This window comes from Hemibagrus wyckioides, linkage group LG06 (assembly GCF_019097595.1).
Source record: "Hemibagrus wyckioides isolate EC202008001 linkage group LG06, SWU_Hwy_1.0, whole genome shotgun sequence".
Lineage (NCBI taxonomy): Eukaryota > Metazoa > Chordata > Actinopteri > Siluriformes > Bagridae > Hemibagrus > Hemibagrus wyckioides.
The window spans coordinates 6,519,443-6,544,442 of NC_080715.1; the positions used below are offsets into that span (position 1 = coordinate 6,519,443).

The 25,000-nt window shown below is 37.2% G+C and overlaps 1 protein-coding gene across 2 annotated transcripts in view; it reads right to left on the reverse strand.

The window, feature by feature from the left end:
• Positions 1-24,453, reverse strand: part of tfpia (tissue factor pathway inhibitor a) — a 38,628-nt gene extending 14,175 nt beyond the window's left edge. For both annotated transcript variants that reach the window (XM_058392922.1, XM_058392921.1), the window contains exons 1-2: positions 24,294-24,453; positions 3,828-4,028 (exon numbers count right to left, since the gene is read on the reverse strand). In XM_058392922.1, coding sequence (XP_058248905.1) covers positions 3,828-4,028; positions 24,294-24,369 — 277 coding nt within the window. In that variant the 5' untranslated portion in view covers positions 24,370-24,453. The remainder of the gene's footprint in view (positions 1-3,827; positions 4,029-24,293) is intronic.
• Positions 24,454-25,000: the final 547 nt, after the last annotated feature.

Consider the following 25,000-nt stretch of genomic DNA (forward strand, 5'->3'; position numbering starts at 1 on the left):
CATAAGGAAGAGCATTAATATGCCGAGGTTCCACTGTAATTGATGCTGAAGCTGAAAGCGCGCAGCATGGAAGCTTGAGACGATCGACAAAATTTACTGCAGGAGTGAATGGGAATGGAATTTTTTTAACATCTGCCTCGCTGCATTTTTCCACCTGCTTTTTTAGCCAACCATGGTGATGGTACGTCAAGATGTTTCATAACAGAGGCCAGCCTGCGTGACTAGCAGTGAGAACAAAGATGTTTCTAAAATGAACTCTCATTCATTTGTACAATTTTAACCTTTCATATTGTTTGGAACCATTTAAAAATTGACAAGGTCATGTCAGGAAGTGATGAGGACACGTCCTCCTGCGTAGAAACCCGAGTCACGACTCCATAAAGTACCGACTCCTAGCATGCAGAATATCCATCATGCTGTGATTCAGCATCGAAATGATTTACAGCTCTGAATAAATGGGATGTGCTGAAGTAGTTTATGCCATTAGAGACAAATGCTCTGCCAGGAAGACCAGAAAAGCTTGTTTTTTAGTCTGTCTTTTTTATCTGAATGGCAAAAGAAATCATAAATCTTACTTCAGCTCGTCATCTGGACTCGAACTGCACTGTGTTTTCACTCAAACGTTGTAGGGCATTTTATAAAAAGCAGACAAATTTAGCAAACCAAAAGCGGCAAAGAAATTTTAAAAAAAAGATCACGTCGTGCTTGGAATTTTACAGACATAGCAAGTCGCAATATTTTTTAAAATAAATCTCAAACGAGATTGAAGTTCAGTCAGGACATGTAACTTAGAGCTCTGAGTGGGTGTGTCTTGGTGGCTATACTGGTCCACATATAGACGTCTTTAAATAGGAAAAAGTTAGCTAACCTGAGATTGTTTCCTAAATGCTCAAAAATATTCACTACTCACATTAGCTAGCTGCTGAAAATAAGCCAGTGCTAACAACCAGCCCACACCCACCTGCCTCACTCAAAAGACACGCCCATGTTTCTTTCTGAAATAAATGCCCTCCTCCCCTAAAAAATGCTGAAAATGTTTATGCAAACGTAGCTCAAAAAATAGGTAGCCTACTAAATGAGACACTAAGTAACAGTTAGCAAAACGACAAAATATACCTTTATGTTTTTATTATGTTTTTGGAATCATTAGAAAGTTAGTGCTTCATTTACCAAAGTCTTACCAATAGTCTTTTTAGAAATAATTCATTGCTGTAGTTGAGTTATGCAGCTGCTTAAGGCAATTCTCTGGACCAGGGGTGTCCAATCTTATCCGCAAAGGGCCGGTGTGGGTGCAGGCTTTCATTCCAACTGAGCAGAAGCCACACCTGAGTCTACTGAAAGCCAAGATCAGTTGATTAGCCAGATGGAATCAGGGGTAGCTTCTGCTTGGTTGGAATGAAAGCCTGCACCCACACCGGCCCTTTCTGGATAAGATTGGACACCCCTGCTCTAGACTAAATATTCATTCATTTATTTATTTATTTATTTATAGTTTATTCATAGTTAAATTTAAGTTAGAACCGAACATGTACCAAGAGACTGTTATTGCATCATAAAAAATAAGAGCCAGTCGTGTTCCAATATGCAAATAAGTGTGTCTGGAACAATCACAATTTGTATATTCATATGATCTGTCCGGAATTGATGTTAAACATTTTTGCTACCCAATAAAGACCAAAAACTTGATCTGATCAAAAATAAACAAATAAATACATTTCAATAACCTATGATTAGATTTGTTCAACTTTTCATCACTAAGCGCTTTATCCAGGTCATAGTCACAGATCCAGAGATAATCCTGGGAACACTGGACATGTAGCAGGAATACTCTCCATCACATGACCCATCATTTATCTACAAACTGATCCAGATGTCTTTGTAGCATGTAAACTTTGAATTTTGTGGAAATTAAGAACTTCACTATCATTTAGAGTGCATTCTTCTCTACTGAACGATAGCTTCGATTATAACCAGCTCTCGGTTGTGCAATTTTACTGAAGATACTCACTCGACTCATTAATCTTTACGATCTAATTACATGCAAATGGGAGCGCCCCAGCAAGAGAATTGATTCATAACCTCATAAACGCAGTGTCACTGTGTTTACACAGTGACTCCTAGGATGGCGTGTTATTTTATTGACCTTAAGATACTGTTATCTCAGTCAGCATTTCAGGGATGAGGTGATAATCTGCTGTTATCTGGCTGGAAGGTCAGACCACTCAACACAGCTGACAAAGTGGATTACGTAAACCCAGACATTTCACTGGGAAGCTTGTGACCTCGGTGCTGGGATTGTAGGCAGTACGTGAATACCTGAAACTTCATCTGTAATTTCATCTATAATGTACAGTGAATATAATACATTTGCATGTCCCTGTCAAAATCCCAGGTTTCTACATCCACGGAAATATAAATGACAAAATCGACTACATTTCTGCAATATTTGAATATTAGGACGCTAGTTGTGTTGTGTTCTATTGTCTGTAATGTGTGTGTGTGTGTGTGTTTGTGTGTGTGTGCTGAAAGTATTTTCTTCTAACCAAACACCAAGAAAAATTCCAAAATGTAAAAAATAATACATTTTAAATAATGAACATAATAATAATTCAGATACTGATTACTCTCGAGGCATTTCTTTTTCCGAGTCCACACTCGCACTTTTCTTTTTTTTCCCTCTAAAATGTTACTATTCGTTTTTCACATTTTTTTTTCCACGATTCACATTTTTCAGCCTGCAGTTGAGCAGACTTTTAATCTCCATTGTACATGTAGGTGTATAAAAAGGGGCCCAAAAAACGTATACACACTTCAACATGAAAAATATTTGCATTAAAATTTTATTACTAAATTTATATAAACATCAAAGGGTAGCTGCATAAAGTGGTCACCATTAGCATCCAGACACGTGTGATTTCAGTGAACTACTGTATGAACAACACCAGGAATTCATGCGATTGTTAGTCGTGTTGGTGGTTCTGTTCCAAACACACAATGCCATTGTCGTTGAACTTCACACACCTTTTCAAAATTTACAATATCACGTTTCAAAATGATCTTGCATTGCTCGAGAGTCCAGCGCCATTTTCTTTGGCTCTCTTCTGACGGTCACATGATCGCATCAACAATGTTGTGACATCTTTAGAGGAAACATAATACTAGACATTGCTGCCATAATTCAATTCGACTTTTAAAAAATGTCATAGATAACAACTGTTGAAGTGTGTATATACCTCTCTGTATATACAGTCTAACTCAACTGAAAGGAAAGTGGTTCTACTTTGTTTACTGTAGATGTCATGAGCAGACGTTTTAATTTGCTGAAATTGTTCCAAATTCCTGAATAGGAATTTTCATTTACATTTCTGGTATTTAACTGGTACCCTTATCCACAGCAACTTCATCTCCTTTTACACAACTGAATAATTCAGGATTAAGGGCCTTGCTCAGGGGTCCAGCAGTAGCAGCTTGATAGACCTGGGATTTGAACTTACAACCTTCCAAATAGTAGTCCAACACCTTAAGCACTAAGCTACCACTTCCCAGGAGATAATTCTCTCCTTGAGAGAGTGTCTTCTTTGGGTTTTCATAGTTAATGAATCTTAAGAATAGAAGAAGAAGAAGAATAGTCTTCTGGAGATTAGGTGTTAAGAGTTTAGAACCGTAGTTTTCTTCGTCCCACGGTCGTTAGAATTCAGAATCATATTCCGAAGCCCATTTCCTGTCAACTTGCACGCTGCCATGATAAAATGCATACCTCTCTTTGCCCTTGCTGAGCACCGTCAATTTCATCTTAAGCAGGAAAAAAAAAAATAAGACCCACTTACCTTTCTCCAGACACATTTCTTCACATTCTTCCAGCGTCTCAAAATTGTTCTCATTGCCCCCACAGCCTCCGAACTCGAACGGCTCGCAACGGAAAGTCTCAGTGTTGAAGTAGAATCTGTCCTTTATCGCCTTGCAGGGCCCTTCGTCCATCTTTAGGGCACACCACTGATGGAAAATCTTGCGCTGAGGCTGCTCTCCATCTGCAGACACGAACAGGGCCAGTTTATAATTAGGCCTTGACAGGATTTAGAAAAGAAACAGTTGATCTGTGTTCAGCTCTGAACCTGTGACTTTGTATAAAAGTAGGGAAAAGCAGGATGTCAGAATTTCAAAACGACTTCGCCGTCAAAAGAATAAAGACTCCTAAAATCGTGAGATTCTTTCATCTTTAAGGTGTTAGATGCAGTGCTGCATGGTGAGTGCTTGGCTTTTCACACTTCACCTGGTGACAGAAACAAGGCTAATCCACTGACTTTAAAGTGCGCTACACTCTGCTAGCATGAACGCTTGTTGTTGAAGGGCTAAGTGCTAGCTTTCACCCAGAGCATCTTTAAAACTCTCAGTGACAATAAAATGATATTCTTTATTTATTATTTTAATTAGGAACAGAATTATGAATAGAAATGGAGCCTGTACGTTATCTACATTAAAACATATATATTAAAACTTCAAATCATTAAGACAACTTCATTGTTATCATTATCCAGCATCATTATGCAATTTTTTTTTTAAATATTAAAAATAATTATTAAGAAAATAATCAAGTTTGCTTTAATGATGATGCAATTTGGGCTGTTTTGTACCTTACAGGGTAAAATTCGCGACAGAAACGATACAAAAAGAAGCATTTTTGTCATGGATATGTCAAATCGGCACTTAAACTATCAGCCCTTGCACGTTTCCTTGTCACATGTCATTCTAATCACTCCCTCCTATATAAGATCCAGATGCTGTGATCCTGTTTGTCAAGCAACTGTTGATGTCTCACTCTGTTTGTTGCATAGTCTGTATGTTTTGCTATTTTGGTTTGTCCCACAGTTTGTTTTTTATGTGTACAATAAAAGTCTCCACTAACATCCCTCGCCTCTGAGAGTCCCAGACAATTCAGCATCAACTGTGAGCTATTCTGAAGCCGGAAAATCACTTTACAATATGGAGTATAAGTACTCAGTAACATAAAGGGCAGGTTTCTGGCAGTTGACGACAAAATAAAAGTCTGTAGTAAAATATTCATTGTATTTTTACACAGCATTTATACATCTCTGATGCTGACTACAATTAAACAGAATTCATGTATACACTATGGACAGAATGCATACTTATATGTATTCTCTTTAATTTTATGCTTATATGGTATTTTGTGTCAGTTTTCTTACAGCCTGTACATCCATCACTGTACACGGGGTCACAGGAAACCTGTATTCAATTCCAGAGGACACAAAGTAGGAGACACCCTGTAGAGGGCACAATCTCACGCACTACAGATGATTTAGAGAAGCCAGTCAGGCTACGGCACATGTCTTCAACCTGGGAGGGGAAATCCGAGTACCAGGAGTAAACCATCGGAGAACATGCAAACTATATAAACCCAGGACAGAAACTGAACCTTCAACCAAGGAAGTGCGAGACATATGGGATAACTACCAAGCTGTTTGTGGCTGTTTCAGCTTAACCAAAATTTCAGTTTCTTTTGGTAATCTCTTTAGGATCTGAACTCACTGTAGCTATCAAGAACATACATCTACATATTTATCTATTGTCCCCGCCCCTTCATTTGCATGCGGCATCATTCACACAGAAAATCACTTGCAACATGCTCATTAGCTGCACAAACAAACAAACACACACACACACATACATGCACTCTTCATGTAAGACACCTTAGTAAAGCATGGAGATGAGTTATTGAACATAATAGTAACAGTAATAACATAATATCCTGTCGAATTAGCTAACGTTAGCTAAGATTAAGACGACATCCAAAGGGTTAGGGGTTAAATGTGATTATAATAAGGCTTCATGTTCGTTTGCATGCGTTAAAATAGTTAAATGTAAACAGTTTAAACAACCAGACTGATCAGACAGTCGTGTAGAAGAGGAACATTCGTGAAGAATAAAAAAGGTAAAGATGGGACATTAGCTAGTTTCTACGATGTCAAACTTGAATTATTTGACAGTCTTGCCATTTCTTCATGAGACTGACCAAACCTATCCAGAACTTCTATGTTCGTATATATATTTTTTTTAATTTTTCTAGAGTGCAGTGGGTTGCCATGGTGGTGGTGTTCAGGGAGGTTTGGTGGTGTTCTAAGGTGGGGTCACAGGTGGGAGTATGAATAACAGATGGAGATAGAAATGTTTTCCATATTCATTAGAGATTCACACACAGCTTATTGGATAACATGCTTTAAAATGAGAAGAAGAAGAATTGGAGTTGAAGAGGTCCATTTTAACAACTGCCTAAAGAACAACTAAGATTTTAAGAGAGAGAGAGAGAGAGAGAGAGAGAGAGAGAGAGAGAGCATGTGGAGAAAAAAATCCACAGCAATATGTTTCTACAAACAGAGAGAGAGAGAGAGAGAGAGAGAAAGCAGATGGTCTGGGGTTTAATTGACAGCTTCCCACTGGCAGGTCAGCCTTGACCTTCAGAACCCTGAAGTTTGAATCACAAAATGGATTTCCCAGATGAATCAGTAATTTTCTTACTAAAATTGCAAAAAAACAATGGCGTCAATGCAAATAGATTCATGTAGCAGCAGCAGTAGTACAATTTCCACTACTCAGGAAATTAATATTACTGAAAAGCAGGTATTAACCAGTGATACCAGTACACTGGCTTTGAAATGGACTTATGGATCATTTTTTATCAGTAAAAACAAATGAATGATGTTCTGGCTGTGAGTCTGATCTAAAATGAGTCTGCTGGCTTTCAGTGTGTTTTAGACGTGTGTGTTTCCCTCTGTTGGAGAACCTTACACAGAATTTCAGTGGTGAAGATCAAATTTGAACTGCTTTTAAGATGATCAAGCACTTGAGGCATCTCAGAGAACAGAAATGGGTTTGATATCAACATTTACTTTGAAGATAGAAACATCTGTTTGGAAAAAAATGAACATTTTTGTTTTTTAAATCATACATAGTGATTGCTGTGATTATTATTGGTACAGTTAAATTTCTATAAAGCTGCTTTTACTAAGAGAACACAAAATAAAACCAGTGTATCTCAATATGATGAATGCGGACTTTTTATTTGTTTTTATATTAGATATTAACGTTCCAGGAAAAACATATCTGACAAAAACAAGCTGTTCATCTTTATCCTCTTTTATTCAATGCTCATATTTTATTTTCTACAGCTTTATATTTACAGCATGTGTAACAATCCGGGTTTATTTTATTGGGAGTTTGTTTTGAGCATGTCTGGTTTTCGTTTCTTTCACTTCACCCCACTAACTGCAGACACACGTTCTCAGGTTGTACAAATTACCCTGAATAAATTAGTACCTGAGAGCTACAGTTAATTACTTTGTTCATCCCAGTTTTGTGCTATTTTTGGTTGTTTTTTAAAGGCAAAGTTACCACACAATTTGTCACTCCCCTCCCCTCCCCTCCATCCGTCCACCTATAAATAATAAGACACCACCACAGGGCTAATAAATTGTGCAACACTACAGTCATTTATCACACCTACAAAACAGAAAGTGAGAATAATAAACCATTCAAATCAAATCAATAGTGTTTTTTAAAGACGTCTCACTTCTGCATACATGCAGGAGGCTTTAATATCTGCCATAATAAACACTTTTACCATCTTGCTTTTTGTAGCTTCCTCCAAACTGGTCCAAATCGCCCACAATCCTACACAGCGATGACTAATTCACTTTGACCTTAACGTGCACCGAGACGTGCCGAGGCTAGCAAAACCCTCATGTACAGTTCTCTACTTAGCGATGCTCGGTGCCACTGACCCGGGTCATCTCTGTAGATTTTATACCAACACAATTGATCAAAATACAGTGGAAACTCTGCATACAAATTTAATTTGTTCTTAAGGAGAAAATTTGTATTGCGAAACGAATTTCCCCATAAGAAATAATGTAAATGCAGATAATCCGTTCCAGCCACCCAAAAATATAACCAATATGACCAATACAAAGCGTATGTAAACTGTATGGCTGCTTTCAAAGAACTGACCCAAGTCAAGCATTCCATGTCAAGGCTCCTCACAGGAAGTCGTGCCTCCTGGACGTACGAGCAAATTCGTATGCTGAAAATGCTTTGAATGCTGAGGCAAATTTCTTGCAAAATTTCAATTAGTACATTCGTAAGGGAGGGCATTTCTTATGCCAAGGTCCCACTGTACTAAAAATACTCAGCTAGCAAGACAGAATTTGAGTTACAATAATATTTTGCTAAACTCTAAAATTCTGGGTAATAATGTATTATGAGATTATGTAACTTTTTCAACTTTCAACTATTTAAAACAACCCACATATTCAAGAAATTTTGACTTGTTATGTATACACGATACTGGCCTCCTGGTGGTCCAGCGGCAGGAAATCTCACTCTGTGGCCCGGGTTCGATTCTCGGGCAGGGTGCCAACCCAGCCACTGAAGAGTTAACTCTTAGCTACAAATAGCGGACCTTGTCATTGCGCGGGACTAATGCTAGGATAAAAAAAAAATGTATACACATTACTGTGCATTGTTTAAGGAAGTTTAAAAGTAATCCAGATGCAAATATCAGTGTTCTTTAGTGATCTTCCCAGGCTGAGCATGAAAGTCTAAATTCTGACAAATCAGCAGGATATAATCATGTCAACATGAGCCAGAATCTCCAGGAAATGTTTCTAACATCTTGTGGAATCCATACCTTGACAAACTGAGGCTGATTTAATAGCAAATGATACACAAGCTTGTGGAAGTACAATGAGTGTGTTGCTTAGTTAAACTTTTCACTTCTCCTATTCAATATCAACACCGGTTGTCACAAAAAGTGTTGGCAAAGCAGAAGAAGTGTTTTTGAAATGATCTGTGTTAGCAGGTTGTGTGATAGCATGGCCTGGGACTCACACAGATATCACACAATGAATCTTGTACGAATTATATTTATAGAAAAAAAAACACACACACACACAAAAAAAAGCTTCATTCCATGCTTCAGAATCCTCCTAATAGCAATCATGGGAAATCCAAGCTGTTACCGTGCTCTCTATAGCCATTATTTTTGTAATATTTATTCTATTCAGAATCCGCTCTAACCCCATACTCGGGTCAGTAAGCCTGCCCTGGAAGGATAAAGATCCTTGTACAATGCCACTTTCCTGTTTTCCTTTCCTATAATGAGTGCCGTTACGTTCCACCAGGTTCTCCTAGGACTCTGAAACTGATAGCACAAACACGAAGCTGCCAAAAAATTCAACACTACGTTTGCTTTGTGCAGAATGAGTGTTTTCTGAGTAAACGCTGTCGGATAGTTTTATTTACATTCTTCTACGCTAGGAGAGAGGGGTCGGCCAGCGTGAAGCATGAACTCTGAATGGTCTGAGTTCTCACGGCCTGGTGTTACACTTTTATTAAAAAGTCGAACTATGAGAAAAATCTTTTCAGCGTGAAGCACCTGGTTATCGACTTCACTAAAGCGGGTACTGGATAATGTTCTCTGGATAATGTTTAGAATCATTTAAAAAAAGTCAAACATATATGCATATAGAGTGGGAGAAAAGTGTAAATAAAGAAAGCTTGAAAAGACTTGTAAGATAAGTAGTAATAAATTAATAAATAAATAAACAGACAAATAAATAAATAAATAAATAAAGGAGAAACAAAGGAAAATAAAGAAACAAAGGTAAATTTAATAAAGAAGACACTCTATCATCTCTAAATAGCAATCTCCATATTACATTTTTAATTAAACCTCACATCTGATCACAGCCTAAATAAGATCACTGAAAAGATTTTCACAACATAGTTTATATGAAGTACATTAAGCAATGTAGGCATAATGAGTGTTACTGGAATAAGAAGAAGAAGACGTTTGAGTAATAAACAAAATGCATACCTTGCACGTATGAACATAGTTAAGATAAAAGCGTGAGAGCCATTTTTTTGATCGCAAGATATTTTTCTTAGGAAAAAGATGCATTCCGATTCGACACGGCTGCCTCGAACAGGATTATACTTTATGATGAGATAAACAGAAAAAAAATAAATAAATAAACCCCAAGGAAATGTACAGTATATAACAGCATGAGGCAGTGCAGCATTCCTAAACTTTGCACAACTGCTATTATTTAGTTCTGCAAAAAAAAAAAACCCAGCCAAAATATGACCAAATTTATGCTGAAGGAAATAAATAAATAAATAAAACAAGATATAATGCATTCCAGTTTATTACATTTATACTGCCAGTGGTTTTTTGGCCATTACACACACACACACACACACACACACACACAGTTTGTACCTTAATTTGCTTAATAGTGTGGAATAACTCATCATAATCCAAAGCATTTTAATCTCCCTCAGTAAGCACTGATTTCATCGTAACAAATAATATTACCACATACCAAGGTAAAGACGGCAATTAAAGACTATGAATTTCGCACACTGCAAAATAATTAGAAATAAAATAATAATATTAAATGTACTTAAATATAAATATAAATAAATATATACATTTAAATATATATATATATATATATATATATATATATATATATATATATATATATATATTTAAATGTATATATTTAAATGTATATATTTATTTATTTATTTTATATATTTATTTATATATATATATATATATTTAAATGCCTAAAAATATATTTAACGTTATATCATAACGTTATATATATACTGTACTTAACTATTTGTAACCCTTCAAGAGTTACAAATAGTGTGACTTTTTTCATGATACAATGACATTATGATCATGAGGCTGTGCTGGTGTTGTATATTTATGTTGCTTTATTTTAACTGTCTTTTCTCATGCTATATTCTTTGAGCCTTAAACTGTATGTCATAACATGAAGTGGACTCCAACCAGTAACAATAGTGACGAGGATCCTAATAAAACAAGAAACCAATAAAAACATAATTACTAATCAGCTGATATCTAGGTGTGTGTGTGTGTGTGTGTGTGCGTATAAATGTGTGTGTAGCGTTTGCTTAAGGCCTTGCTCTTAGTCATCAAAGCAGAGCACCATTTATTCATGGGGCAAACACTGACATCAGTGGTGATATAATGACATAAGGCTTAACTTTTGCAAATCAGTAACCAATAAATCATTTTACACTCACACACATGCGTATCATCGGAATTTACTTTAGACCCGTAAGCCATGAGAGCTGCTCTTATTTTATCAGATTAGAAAACTCTGATGTAAGTTGTACATTGAAATTTTATCTTACAATCAGGATTTCAACATTTTTTACTAATATAACTTAAAATAATCTAATAGCGCTTTTAACAATAGACATTGACACAAAGCAGCTTTACAGAACGTAAGGGATATAGTACAAAGAATTCAAGATTAATATTAGACAAAATGTTCAAGATTATTATTAGACTTATATTTACATTTATTTGTATTAATCCCTAATGAGCAAGCCTGAGGTGACTGTGGCAAGGAAAAACTCCCTGCGATGGTAAGATGAAGGAACCTTGAGAGGATCCAGACTCAAAAGGGAACCTCATCCTCATTTCCGCAACACCGGAAAGTGTGATTATAAATTATTCTAAACACCTGAGAGTGTGATTATAAATTATTCTAAACACCTGATAGTGTGATTATGAATTATTCTAAACACCTGATAGTGTGATTATAAATTATTCTAAACACCTGATAGTGTGATTATGAATTATTCTAAACACCTGATAGTGTGATTATAAATTATTCTAAACACCTGATAGTGTGATTATGAATAATTCTACAGTCATACACAGTCAGATGGAGTTGTGTAACCAGGAGCTCCTGAACAACTCATACATTAGCTCAACATCTGAGTTCATTATAGCTTCAACACCAACTCCTCCATGCTGATTGTATTAATACCAGAGTTTAGTTGTTTAGAGATGAAAAATTATCATTGTATGGTGTAAAAAATGGAGATTAAATGAACATTTCCTTGAATGATGAGTATCGACTTGGTTTCATATTCATACGGGATCAAAGTAACTCTTTAAACTACATCAGACTTCCTACAACTGAGTCAATCAGTAAGGAGAGGCAGTCCAAAGTTCACTACAGCTGTGTTTTAATAATGTTTTGCTCTTCATAGCGGAATGTAGGCCAAAAAAAGTCAGTGTGAAGCTCTAAACCCCTTATCAGCAGTCTCCTGTAAGCCACTTAACACTGTTATTACAAAAGCTTTTGAATAACAACATTAAAATTCAGTAATTTGGCAGACTTCTATTCAAAGAGGGCAGACTCTAATTCAAGCAGCTAAGCAATTCAGCATTAAAAGTCTTGCTCAGAGGCTCCAAAGTGGCTCTCTGTCAGGCCCAGGGTTTTGTTTTGTTTTTTTTATTCGTATAGCCCATTGAACAACAGACATTGACACCAAGCAGATTTATAGTAATCCGGATGTAGATCCCTAATGAACAAACCAGAGGGGAAAAAACCTGACTTAACACGAGGAAGAAATTTTGAGTGGTGACCTCACAATCTTCTGGACAGGCATCATGATCACAGACTAATCCCACTCGATCCCTCTGCCTGGATATGAACTCCAAACCTGTCTAATACTAAACCTTCAAATGTATTCACCAAACCTTAACTTTGATTATGTTGTTGTGAAATGTGTTGTTGTTACTGCCATTCCTACTGTAGTTCTGCCACAATTTGAGGAAAATGCAAAGGGCTCTCCTAATGCTAGCTTTCTAAAAGTGTTAGCATTGCTATATGCAAGATGCACCATCTCTGCATCATGTAGGCTGACACTAAACCATGTTTGGTAAAGTGTTGACTTTTATACATATTATACAGCAAGCTATCGAGATCATTTGAACAAAATGATCCTAGAAAACTAGCTAAATAATTAACATTGGATGCTTCAAACCCCTACACAGCTTCTTGCTTGCTGAAATGATGTTGGGCTAGTGTTACATCACTTTATAGCTAAGCTTACAATTGTCATTATTCAGTTATTAGAAATATATCATTTAAAGCTAATGATTATCTACAACACTTTGGTTCAGCTTGTTCTCTGTCTGGTTTCTATACAGATAATTTGCACTCGTAAGTCACATGCTAGAGATAACACTGGCTACCAGTGTTTTTGCATCACAGGAAATAAGAGCCAATCATGTTCTGATATGCAAATGGGTGTCTGGAAAAATCTGAATTTGCATAGCCACATTATTTAGATATCATTATGCGGCTGGAAACAATCTTTCCAGATTTCTTACCACCTGATCTGATGAAATATTTTTTTTACATTTCTGTAAGAGATGGCTGGGTATAGTTGAATTTTATACAAATGAATTTGAAAGTGGGGTTATAGCATTTGTAAACTAATGTTTGCTTTGCATTCCTAGTAAAGACTTAAAATCCATATTATTTAAAAAGGCATTCATGCAATAAAATATATCTGATTTGGCCTGGATCATTTTGATTGTGGTTTAATTGATTTGCATCCTTGATTCACTCCTAGTTTTGTTCCTGCTTCAATTTAGCATATTGAATCCAACCTCCTTTTCTAGTTCTACATTTCATAGATTCACAGTAGTTTGTTTATCTGTGGATGTCATTTAGGCTTGATCATTTTGAATCTTGTCTTATCTATAGAAATCTAGATCTTTGTATTGACCGTATCTAAAAAGAAAGCCCTTATTTCCGCCATGCCCTGCTTACCATTTCACCTGAAAATCCCTGATTGGCCTTGTTTTCAGCAATGGTTGAATGACAGTGACAACATCAACAATAAAACCTTGAATAAATCCTCCTAGTACTAAGGCTCATGAAGAAGAAAAAAAAAAAACTCTGCACCTGCACAATTATCTCAGCTCCACAGTTCAGGGCTCAATGAAGCAAATAATCCCCTTACACTTCAATTAATCAAGCTCTCAGCTACAGGAGAATTCATAAGAGAGTAAATGAAATGAAGTTTGGCCATATGGTGTTTTTTATGAGGCCATAAGTTAAACATAGGTTCTACAGGACTAGATGAAAAGTGACCTTGCTACAAGCCATTTGGGGATATTTACAGCCTGAAGTGAGCCAAAGGACTGCAGTTGATCTCCATCTGTTTTTGTCTGTTAAGGGTCATTGGTCGACCCACACAACATGGTGAAGTTGTAATTGTATTTATGCCGAGGATGTACAGACCTCTATGTTTATCAGTCTTTCAAAATGATACGATGTCTTGATTTGTGATCACTAAATTTATGTCTGGGAAATATTCAGGAACATTTTGATTTCAGTTGACTTTTAGAGACCATGCCTCCTTTACTGAGACAGACAGACCCAGAGGCCATGCTTCCTTCACTGAGGTACCGATGCCACGCCTTCTTCACTGTAGTGGATACCTACAGAGGCCACACCTCCTTCACTGAGACTGACAGATACAGAGGCCACACCTTCTTTTCTGGGACTGACGTACAAAGCCACACCTCCTACACTGGGGCAGACAGGTAAAAAGGCCACATCTTCTTCACTGGGACTGACAAGTACAAAGGTCACACCTCATTTTCTGTAACTGACAGATATAAAAGCCACACCTCCTTCACTGGGACTGACAGGTACAAAGGCCACACCTCCTTCACTGGGACTAACAGGTACAAAGGCCACACCTCCTTCACTGGGATTGACAGATATAAAAGGCACACCTCCTTCACTGGGACTGACAGGTACAAAAGCCTCACCTCCTTAACTGGGACTAACAGGTACAAAGGCCACACCTCCTTCACTGGGACTGACAGATATAAAAGGCACACCTCCTTCACTGGGACTGACAGGTACAAAAGCCTCACCTCCTTAACTGGGACTGACATATACACAGGCCACACCTCTTTCTCTGGGACTGACAGATACAAAAACTACACCTCCTTCACTGGGACTGACAGCTACAAAGGTCACACCTCCTCCACTGTAACTGACAGCTACAAAAACTACACCTCCTTCACTGGGATTGACAAATACAAAAGCCTCACCCCCTTAACTGGGACTGACATATACACAGGCCACACCTCTTTCTCTGGGACTGACAGATACAAAGGTCACTCCTTGTTTTCTGTAACTGAAATATATTAAACCACACCTCCTTCACCAGGACTGACTGGTACAAAGGTCACACCTCCTTCACTGGGACTGACAGCTACAAAAACTACACCTCTTTCCCTGTGACTGACAAATACAAAGGCCACACCTCCTTCCCTGAGACTGACAAGCAGATTGGTATTTATATAGCATGAAGACCACACCTTCTATGCTTGATGCCTCCTCCACTGGACATACTACATTAAAAAAGTGAAATATAGCCTTGCTGCAACTTCACAGGTCAAAATATAACCCAGATGGGTGAAAACAAGCCAAGAAAGAAAATACCATGAGACAGTGAGAAAAGAACATAAAACAACACATTAATAAATCTAGTACGTTTTCACAAGATATGTGAAAGCCGAGCGCCAATACAGAGCACGCAGGTCTGCTCATGTGGAAATGTCAGCACAGATGATGTGCTCACCCAAGCAGTGTTATGAACAGAGACGTTCTCTCAGGGCTTCATGTTGAATTATAGATCTGACACTTTTCTTCATTAAATTACACGATCAATATGGATTTCTTTCCGCACAATATGAATAGCCTGAATAGCTTGTCGTTCCAGCTGAATGCTTCGCGAGAAGAATAGGAGCTGTGTGAAATGATCATTTGGCATTTAATCATAACGGGGACAGATGTTGTGGAGGGTGGGTTTTTTTTGGAGTGGAGTGGAACAAAATATATTACAAACCCAATATGGTTTGTCAGTCTCATCACAAATTTATTAGGTTAAGCAAGAAAAGTTCAGAGTCTCTTCATGTTCAAGATGTTTTGTATTGTTCCTCAATGTCTATTTAATTGCTTATGCTGAAGTTCCTGTAAAAAATGGATGACGGGGGAGATAATTATAATGAAAATAATTATCTAATACAGTTATAGTTTCACAATGCCTTCCATCGGACAAGGCTCCTGTGGGTCTTAAAACAAAATGTGTTCATTTATGTTGGCTAAACACCTCGAATTTTCATTTATTTATTTGTTTGTCTATACTCCAAACCATCTGTCCACTCACAACACCCACTGATCCATTATACAAAACCTTAAAACTTGAAGAAGTTTTCCCAGAAATGTCACATCCCTAATAATTTAGAAAAATCGAAATTTGCATATTCACATTATTTGGATATCATGATGTGGCTGGAATAAATGTTTTCCGATTTCTAATACATTCTGTGTTACCCAATAAATTCCTAATAAATTCCACCTGATCTGATGAAATATATATTTTTTAATTTCAATAAGAGATGGTTGGATTTAGTTGAATTTTATACAGATTAAGTTGTAACATAGGATATAGCATTTGTAAACTGATGTGTGCTTTGCATTCCTAGCAAAGACTTGAAATCCATATTATTTAAAAAGGCATTCATGCAATAAATCAACTTCAGGATGTTTATCTGATTTGGCCTGGATCATTTTGATTGTGATCTAATTGATCTGCATCCTTGACTCACTCCTTGTTTTGTCCCTGCTTCAATTTAGCATGTTGAATCCAACCTCCTGTTTTTTCTTATTCTAAATTTTATAGATTCGAAGTTGTTTGTTTATCCGTGGACGTTATTTAAGCTTGATTATTTTGAGTCTTGTCTTATCTATAGAAAACCCTAATTTTGCCACTGAAAATTGGAAAAAATAGACCTCCACCTGAGAGGGTATACTGGTTAGAATGAAGACTGCATACAGTACTGTATTCAGACTTGATTTACATAGATGACATAACAAGGGGGATGTGGTAGCTTAGTGGTTAAGGTGTTGGCCTACTGATTGGAAGCTTGTGAGTTTGAAGCCCAGATCCACCAAGCTGGGCCCCTGAGCAATGCCTATAATTATTAAGTTTATGCAATAAAGTCACTCTAAGTATACAAATTCACACCAGTTTCTTTACAGGGATGTGTATCAAATGGACCCTTTATATCATTATATATATTATGTTATATAATTTTTATTTCTCTACAATTGTATTCAAGCTAAATATGACCTTTGGAAATATCCTCATATATTGCATTTCACAAATAACTTTACAAGCTTACTGCACTGATAATGAATTGGTCTTGGTCTTGAATTGGTCTAGCTGTGACGTAGAGATTTTAATTATAAAAGAATAACTGTCTAAGCAGTTCAATCAGGAAATTTATGAGGCCAGGTTTTATCACAGATTAGTGGAATCATGCAGCCCAAGGTTCATGGTGTAAAGGATTCATAGCCATGCCTAACAGATCAAGTTTATGTTGTTTATGTTACACCACACAGCTATAGATAATAAATCTAAGGCTAATTGAGACAGTGTCCTATCTATTTGGAGTGTTTTACTCCTAATTCTTGATCAAACTTGTTTGGACAAGAATAAAGAACACGCCCTTGATCATGGTGATGCGATGACAAACTTTGTTGACAATTGTAAATAATATAACCTTTCCTCTCATCAGCTCCTAACGCCATTCAGCATGAAATTGTTCCAACACAACAGTAGCTGAGTGAGTCACAGACATGGGTAAGCCTGGATTTATGATCAGTACAGCGCTGAAATCCGATCTTAATGATGTCCGTGCCAAGCCCAAGAGCAAACAAAGAAATAGTGCCAGTGCCTGCCTGAACTCGACTCAGTTCCATAAGTCCTGGATCGAAATGAAGTAACCTGTGCAAGTCTGGTCTTCAAAACACTGCATGACGGGTCTTGCTAAGCTCTGAAATTCAACCATGTGCAACAGAGCGACACACACACACACACACACACACATCAACCTTTCCTATATTCATCTCCACTTTATCATGCATGTTTGGACAAGTATCCAAAATGATAACATAGCTACGAAGAAATAAGAGCTAATGGGGTAATTTGCTCTCTGCTAGTATAATCATGTTAAGTCATGATTTTATTTAAAACAAAAAGAACAACCGTGTTGCTAAATTGGCTGAATAATTTTGACAAACCATCATCTGGTAACTTTTTTCCACTCTTAGCCTCGCTAGTACATTAAGTGAGTCTTGATTATTCTAAAGGCTGAGTCATGACAAAATCTCAGGAGTGAAACCTAATGAATTTGCTGTGAAATGTGTTTTAACTTAATTCTATGAGCATAACTTGACATTTAGATGAATGCTGGTTACCTCAAGTGAATTTGCATCATCTGTTCAACAGCAGGACTGCGATGACTGAGCTTTGTATAGTGACACAGAGGATCCATCTAATTTATGCTGTGTGTTGGCATGTGAGGTTATATTTTAAGCTGGACAGGTTAGGTAACTAATGGTCAAGTCCAACCAACTCTGTGTGTTGCTTAGGAATGTTTCCTTTAGTTTACTGAAAATCTCAAATTTAAAGCTAAATTAAATCAAGCTAAAATCACTAGCACAATACCGCTGCATGTTAGCACTACACGGTGTGGTTGGAAATGTATACACTACCAGTCAAAAGTTTGGACACACCTTCTAATTCCATGGTCTTTCCTGATGTTTATTTCTTTCTACATTGTAAAACAATGCTGAAGGCGGCCGAAATCCACAATAATGTCCTCTGAACAGTTGATATTGAGATATGTCTGCTACTGATGCTCTGTAAAGCCTTCATAACGCCTCTAATCTGAGGTGCTGTTAATTGGTGATTTCTGAGGCTGGTCACTCTAAATGAACTTCTCCTCTGCAGCAGAGGTCAGTTTTGGTCTTGCTTTACTGGGATGGTCTTCATGTGAGCCAGTTTCATCATGGTGCTTGATGGGTTTTGCAAATGCACTGGACAATACTGTTCTTGCAAGAACTATTCCAGAACACCTGACCTTCGTGTCTTAAAATAACAACTGACTGTTTTTTGTTGTCGTTACATATGGATTACTGAAGTCCATGTGTGTTATTTCATAGTTTTGAAATCTCCAGTATTGTTCTAGAATGTAGAAAATAAATCCATAAACAAAAAACACTGAATTAAAAGGTGTGTCCAAACTTTTGACTGGTAGTGTATGTACAGATGTTGGTAATATTTTTGGGTTGCTAGACTGGATTATCTGCATTTAACATTATTTCTTATGGGAAAATTAGTTTTGCAATACAAATTTTCGCCTTAAGAACTCGCCTCCAGAACGAATAAAATCCGTATGCCAAGATTCAACCATATACTGTGTAGATGTTTTAATTATAAATAAAAAAGCCGCTTGTATGCAATTGTATGCCTTTATCATAAACCAGCTCTCCATCTACTGTGGTCAAACCCCAAAATTCAGACTACACAGTGACTGAAACTGTGTTAAAGCTAAAACACTAATGATGTGGTATCATCCAGAAGAGACTGGGTTTCATATTGAGTCTGGTTCCTGTCCAGGTTTCTTTCTCATGCGGTTTCAGGGAGTTTTGTCTTGCAAATTAGGAATAAACCCATAATCCATATGCAGATTTCTGCAAAGCTGCTTTGAATTTAATTGACAGACAAACCAGGAACTGAGAGAGAAATTGAGTGGGACTGACAGAATGAAAGAGCTCCTTAGCATGCTTCATGTAAAGGTGACTATGCATAGTTTCCATGAACAATACAACGTAATTGCAGAGAAAACTGATGTACTGCAGAGGCTTCAGTTGTCACGTCATGCACATAGCAGCTGGGCAAAATCCCTGGACAAACATGCTACGCAACAAAGCCTGTGATTAGAGCATTCATGCTAGATGGAGAGTAGGAAACTGAGGAGAGTAGCAGGCTTGTAATTTTACACAGGTGATTTTATCTTTTCAACCCTTGCAGACATCGTGTCCATCTAAATTACACAACTTGAGAAAAAATAGCGGTTTTACTCTCTAATTTAGTAGGTAGTTAGTGTTGATTTATCGTTGTCATTGAATTTGCACCGCTACTCAGTTGTTTATGTAGAGAACTCAAGCTTGTGTGTATTCTCAGCCATTTGGTTCCCTCATTGTGTAGCTCTTTTTTTGGCTAGAAGGGACAATTCTAGGATTTTCATTTAAGGGGGGCTCAGCCCCCAATGAGGGTATAATAGTAAAAAATAAAAGTAAATAAATAAATAAAATAAAGGTTTGACTAACAGGGTAGGATGGTAAACTTATTGCAGCATTCCACTGTATTGCATAGATGTGTATAACATTTGAGTACTGAACAAGCCAAATACGAGTCTTTATGATCACACACACACACACACACTTGTCCTCTGATCCTCGCTCTGATCCCGCGGTATGTGGATTGAAGAATGTGCAGAAAGACGGGGAGGAGCCGAAATCTGCCGCCGTTTTCATATGAAAAGGGGACTGAGGCGATCACGAATTTGTGTACAGTTTATGGAGAATCCCAGAATTTTTGGGAGTAGAAATGTAAAAATGGCCTAGCGACGCCTATGATGCGTCTATCACTATCCAGGTCATGTTTAACATATTAGATACAAAATACACTGATAGGAATTTTTTTTTCCTTTTAAAAAAGCAGAGAACACAAATCAGGTAATAGAAACACATTGGAAGCAATCAGATCCATAACGAGAGTTCTACAGACTAGCTTGCATCTTTTGACATGTGAGATCTGTGGAGCCAACATTAATTAAGATAAACATGAGCCTATATAGCACTGGATGGTAGGTTTAATTTAAGCCTTATTTAGTCCTGAAGTAACTCCTAATAAGCCTAATAATATCTGGACTGGACTTAATCTAAGACCATGGCAGAGAAAGCAGATTTCTGTTAATCTGGTCATTTTAATTTATGACTAGGCTTAAACTCTGTCCAGGAAAATACCCTAGAGTCATGAGTACTTGGTCCCAAATGAACAGTCAACTATTTAGGCATACTGCTTAGTACACAGTATGTGGTTTAGGATGTAGCAGTTTGGTAGGCAGTTTTGTCTGAATGAATATCCATATGAGATTCTCAGCTGTGAGATTCATCAGCACGATGCAGTGCGATTCATACTACAAAATGTTCTCTCTATGACCGAAAAAGGCTTACAGTAGCATTTTTGGACCAGAAAGTTCATAAGCGTATGAAATGTTTGCATATATGAAATCATCATATATTATTGATATTATATGGTGTAGTATTCCAAACACAACACAACGGCAAATATATCCCTAATACACTTAAAGCTCAATGTACTTCATGCTAATTGGGTTCGATTCGCTTGGACCAGGTCTAACACATTTCAGTTTCATGAATGTACAGTGAGTAATTCTAGCAACTAAAGAGCTGTTGAAAAGCCCATTGTCTGGAAAAGTGTCAAGACTCAGGAAAGCCAGTACACTATCAGTCCCTACATGCTTTCCTTGAATGATTCACACCAGTGAACCACAGCTAATGGCAACGAATTTAACACAAACCTTAACTGTGAAACAAAATCCCCCTGCAGGGTATGAATAGGAAAGGGTTACCAAAGCTGGAAAAACCAATAATGCTGCAATTGAGGTTTTAATCCCTTTATTTTAAGAGGGATATAGGGTTTACTGAACCAGTTACTATACTTGTGTAATAAAACGTTCATGCACTTTTAACTTTAATATTTTGGTTACTGTATGTTAATTGGCTTTTTGTATGATTTTTGTCCACACGTAAATCCAATCAACAGCATCTTTAAGGGTCTGGGTTGTTGATCAGAAGATCACGGTTCAAGCCCCAGCACCACCAAGATACCACTGCTGGGCAACTGAGCAAGGCCCTTAACCCTTCCCTACTCCAGGGGCACTGCATAACTGCTGCCCCTGCTCTCTGACCCCAACTTCCTTAGCTGGAAATCGTGAAGAAAACTGTGCTGTAATGTATGTGTGGTGACAATAATTCTTCTTTTCCAGCGTAACACACTCAGAGGAAAGCGCCCTGGAATTCTGCCCCCTTTCTCATACATGACCTCACAGACAACAACGATTGGCTAGTGCCATTATATTATGATTGACATTTAGAGTGGGAGTACACCCCTCCTACCCAGTGAGCATGCCCAGTCGTGTACGCTTGGCTCCTGTACATGGATATTGTGTGATATTGTGTTGTTGTTGCACCATTCTGGAGTATTAATGGATTTTATTTATGTGTTTATTAATAGGTTTGTGGGGGCACAGTGGTGTATATATATATATATGTGTGTGTGTGTTGCTTAAAATAAATGACTACTCTCTTGTACCATGCTAATTAGCCTGCACATAATTGCTTATAATCATATTCCACAATAATGACTCAAGTCAAAAGCAGGTTTTATTTATTCCACTGTCTCTTTTTCCTCCACAAAAGCCAGTCAAAACCTGCCACTTCCTGCTACTTGTTTTTTTTTTTTTCAGTCAGACGTTTTACTGTACCAGATCCCAGCAAATACTGAGGTAACTACTTAAACGAGTATGACTGAAACTTTACAGTGCTCTCCCTGATTAGTGTCTATGATTCACTTTCCGGTTTAGTCTCTCAGATCAACAGTAAAGCCTAATCAGACATCATATTCTATCTATCTATTAACATTTACATGATTATATTCCAAAAGCCAGCATTTCTATGATGTGTCTAAAGTTTAAACTGAGTTTAACCTGAAAGTCCCAGATCGAGTCTCTCTAACACTCTAAAACTAAGCCCTGGTCTCCAGGGGTTACTGTGGTTATGTAATCATACTTACCCGCACAGTATGGGCAGTGAAAATGGAAAGTAAGACTAACATCAGACAAATTTCGAGCATGACAAAACACACATTTTACTAACCACAGTCTATGGGTTGGTCCAGATAGTTAGTGTTTCTGAAAGCAGAAAAATACAATGGCAAAGAGAAAATGTATTCTTTTGAATGTTAGATATTGTTATTCCATGGTTGTGGGTGTGGGCTCAAGTTCCTAGACTGAAGGTTTGAGGTTTTGAAGTTTATTGGATAAAATTCCTCAGCTACATTTTCTCAGTTCCCAGAGTTTTTTTTGGCTAACAAGGGCTAATGCTGAAAGGATTTAGGTACGCTCTATAAAAATCTAAAACCTTGAGGTAACCTTAGGTTTTTACTACACTTAAAGTGGTAGTACTGTCTCAGATGCTGGGTTACTAAACAAAAGGTTGTGAGTTCATTGCCTCTGTTGGACCCTTCAACAAAGATGCTTAATTGTTGAGTCGTATCCTGTCTCGATTGTCAGTTGCATCAGGCAGATGTTTAATGTTTTACCTTACAGGAAATGTTTCCTGATTTTAAAGAGTTTCAGGTTTGCGCTTTTAAAAGCTGGGGACCGTTAATTTCTCACTGCACCTTTAACAGGGTTTCACATATGAGCTGTAGTGTGGGTCACTATATACAAAAGCTCTGGTGCAGTAAGTTTCTTTGGAAACTTTTCAGGGACTTATCTGCCTTTCAGATAAATAAAAGATGACGAACATTTGAAAAGCAAGTCAACAGGTCACAAAACATTGTGCTTCTTAGAAAGGACATTTTCCCTGCTTTTAATAAAGCAGGATTAAGGTCTGGCTGTATATTCCCTGTTCACAAATGAACTCCCAGCTGCTGACATATTTCTATGCAACATATTTTTGTCAATTGCACAATCACTCATAAAAAGCAGGAGTTGTGAAACTCCCCTCACGACACACTTTGAAGCCCAATACACAATTACAAAATGTCAGAAAGTTTTATCGCATTACAGACTTAACGTGTGTTATAACCATAATGAGCATCGTGCTTTCCCCAAGACACCTTACAATAAAAAAGTACTTTCTAATACCATATAGTTATTATGGTACAACAGATTTTTACTATAGTTATAATAGTTAATTTAGTTATAGTAACAAAGTTCTTTATAAGAGTCAAAGCATATTATGGGTATTGCAAAAACATATAATTATGGTAATATTTTATCTTAGCACAATATACCTTTAGAGATCTTTACCAGTAGCCACAGCATGTCTTATATTAACCATGCCAAAGCTCTTCTAATAGTACTTCTTTCAGAGAATTTCATATTAACAAATCTGCCTCATCATAACTACAGCAACAACACCACAATGCTCAGTAATCAGAAATCAATACAGTAACAAAGTTCTTTCACTGTAAAACTTCTGTTTAAAAATCTATTCAAAGCCAACATGATTTCAAAAACCTGTTTATTATTCTACAAAGTTATAAGCCCTTATAAGCAGATCTGTTATCGGAAGATTGTAATACCTAAAGTATATGCCAATATAAGGTACATCATTCTTACAGATTTGAGTAAATAGGGACAGATATGTCATTTTTAAAAACCTAAACGCAATGCAGCTATTCCTTACCTTTGGTATAAACCGTGTGGCAAAGACCCAGAGAAGCACAAAGCAAAAGAAGACACGCGCAGTGAAGTGAAGCCATATTCCCGCACAGCAACTCTCTGATAATAATAACACGCGCACTGGGGAAAGGCAGTTATAGAGCGCGCGCACTTCCTGCACTGGTCAAGGCTCAGGCCCACGCGCGCACAGACGCACACGAGCGCACACACTTCCGGCTCAAAGGGGTGTTTCTACTTTCTTTTTTCTTTTTTCTTATCTTATCTTTGGGGCTATTTAAGTTGGATTCCGCCCATTTAAAATAATTTGGGAAAGTTTGTTCAGTAAATAAACAACGAAACTCCAAACAAGGGCGCTCTCGTGAGATTAAATGCGGCTTAGTGACCGTTGCTACGTTGCTGTGTATAGAGTATATACACAAAAATATACAGAGAAAATAACGTTTTAATATATAGGAAATTATTTATTTAATTAATTAATTAATTTATTTATTTATTAAATACTTTAATTAATTTAATTAATTGATTAATTACTTTATTTATTTATTTACTTATTTATTTTTCAAATATTATCACGTGGTCTAATTTTTCAGCAAAAGGCTGGTTTTAAAATTGTTGCCACCCTCACAGATAAAACCTGAACTCATTGGACTAATGATCAGAAAGTTGTGAGTTCGAATCCCACGACCACCAAGGTACCACTGCTGGGCCCTT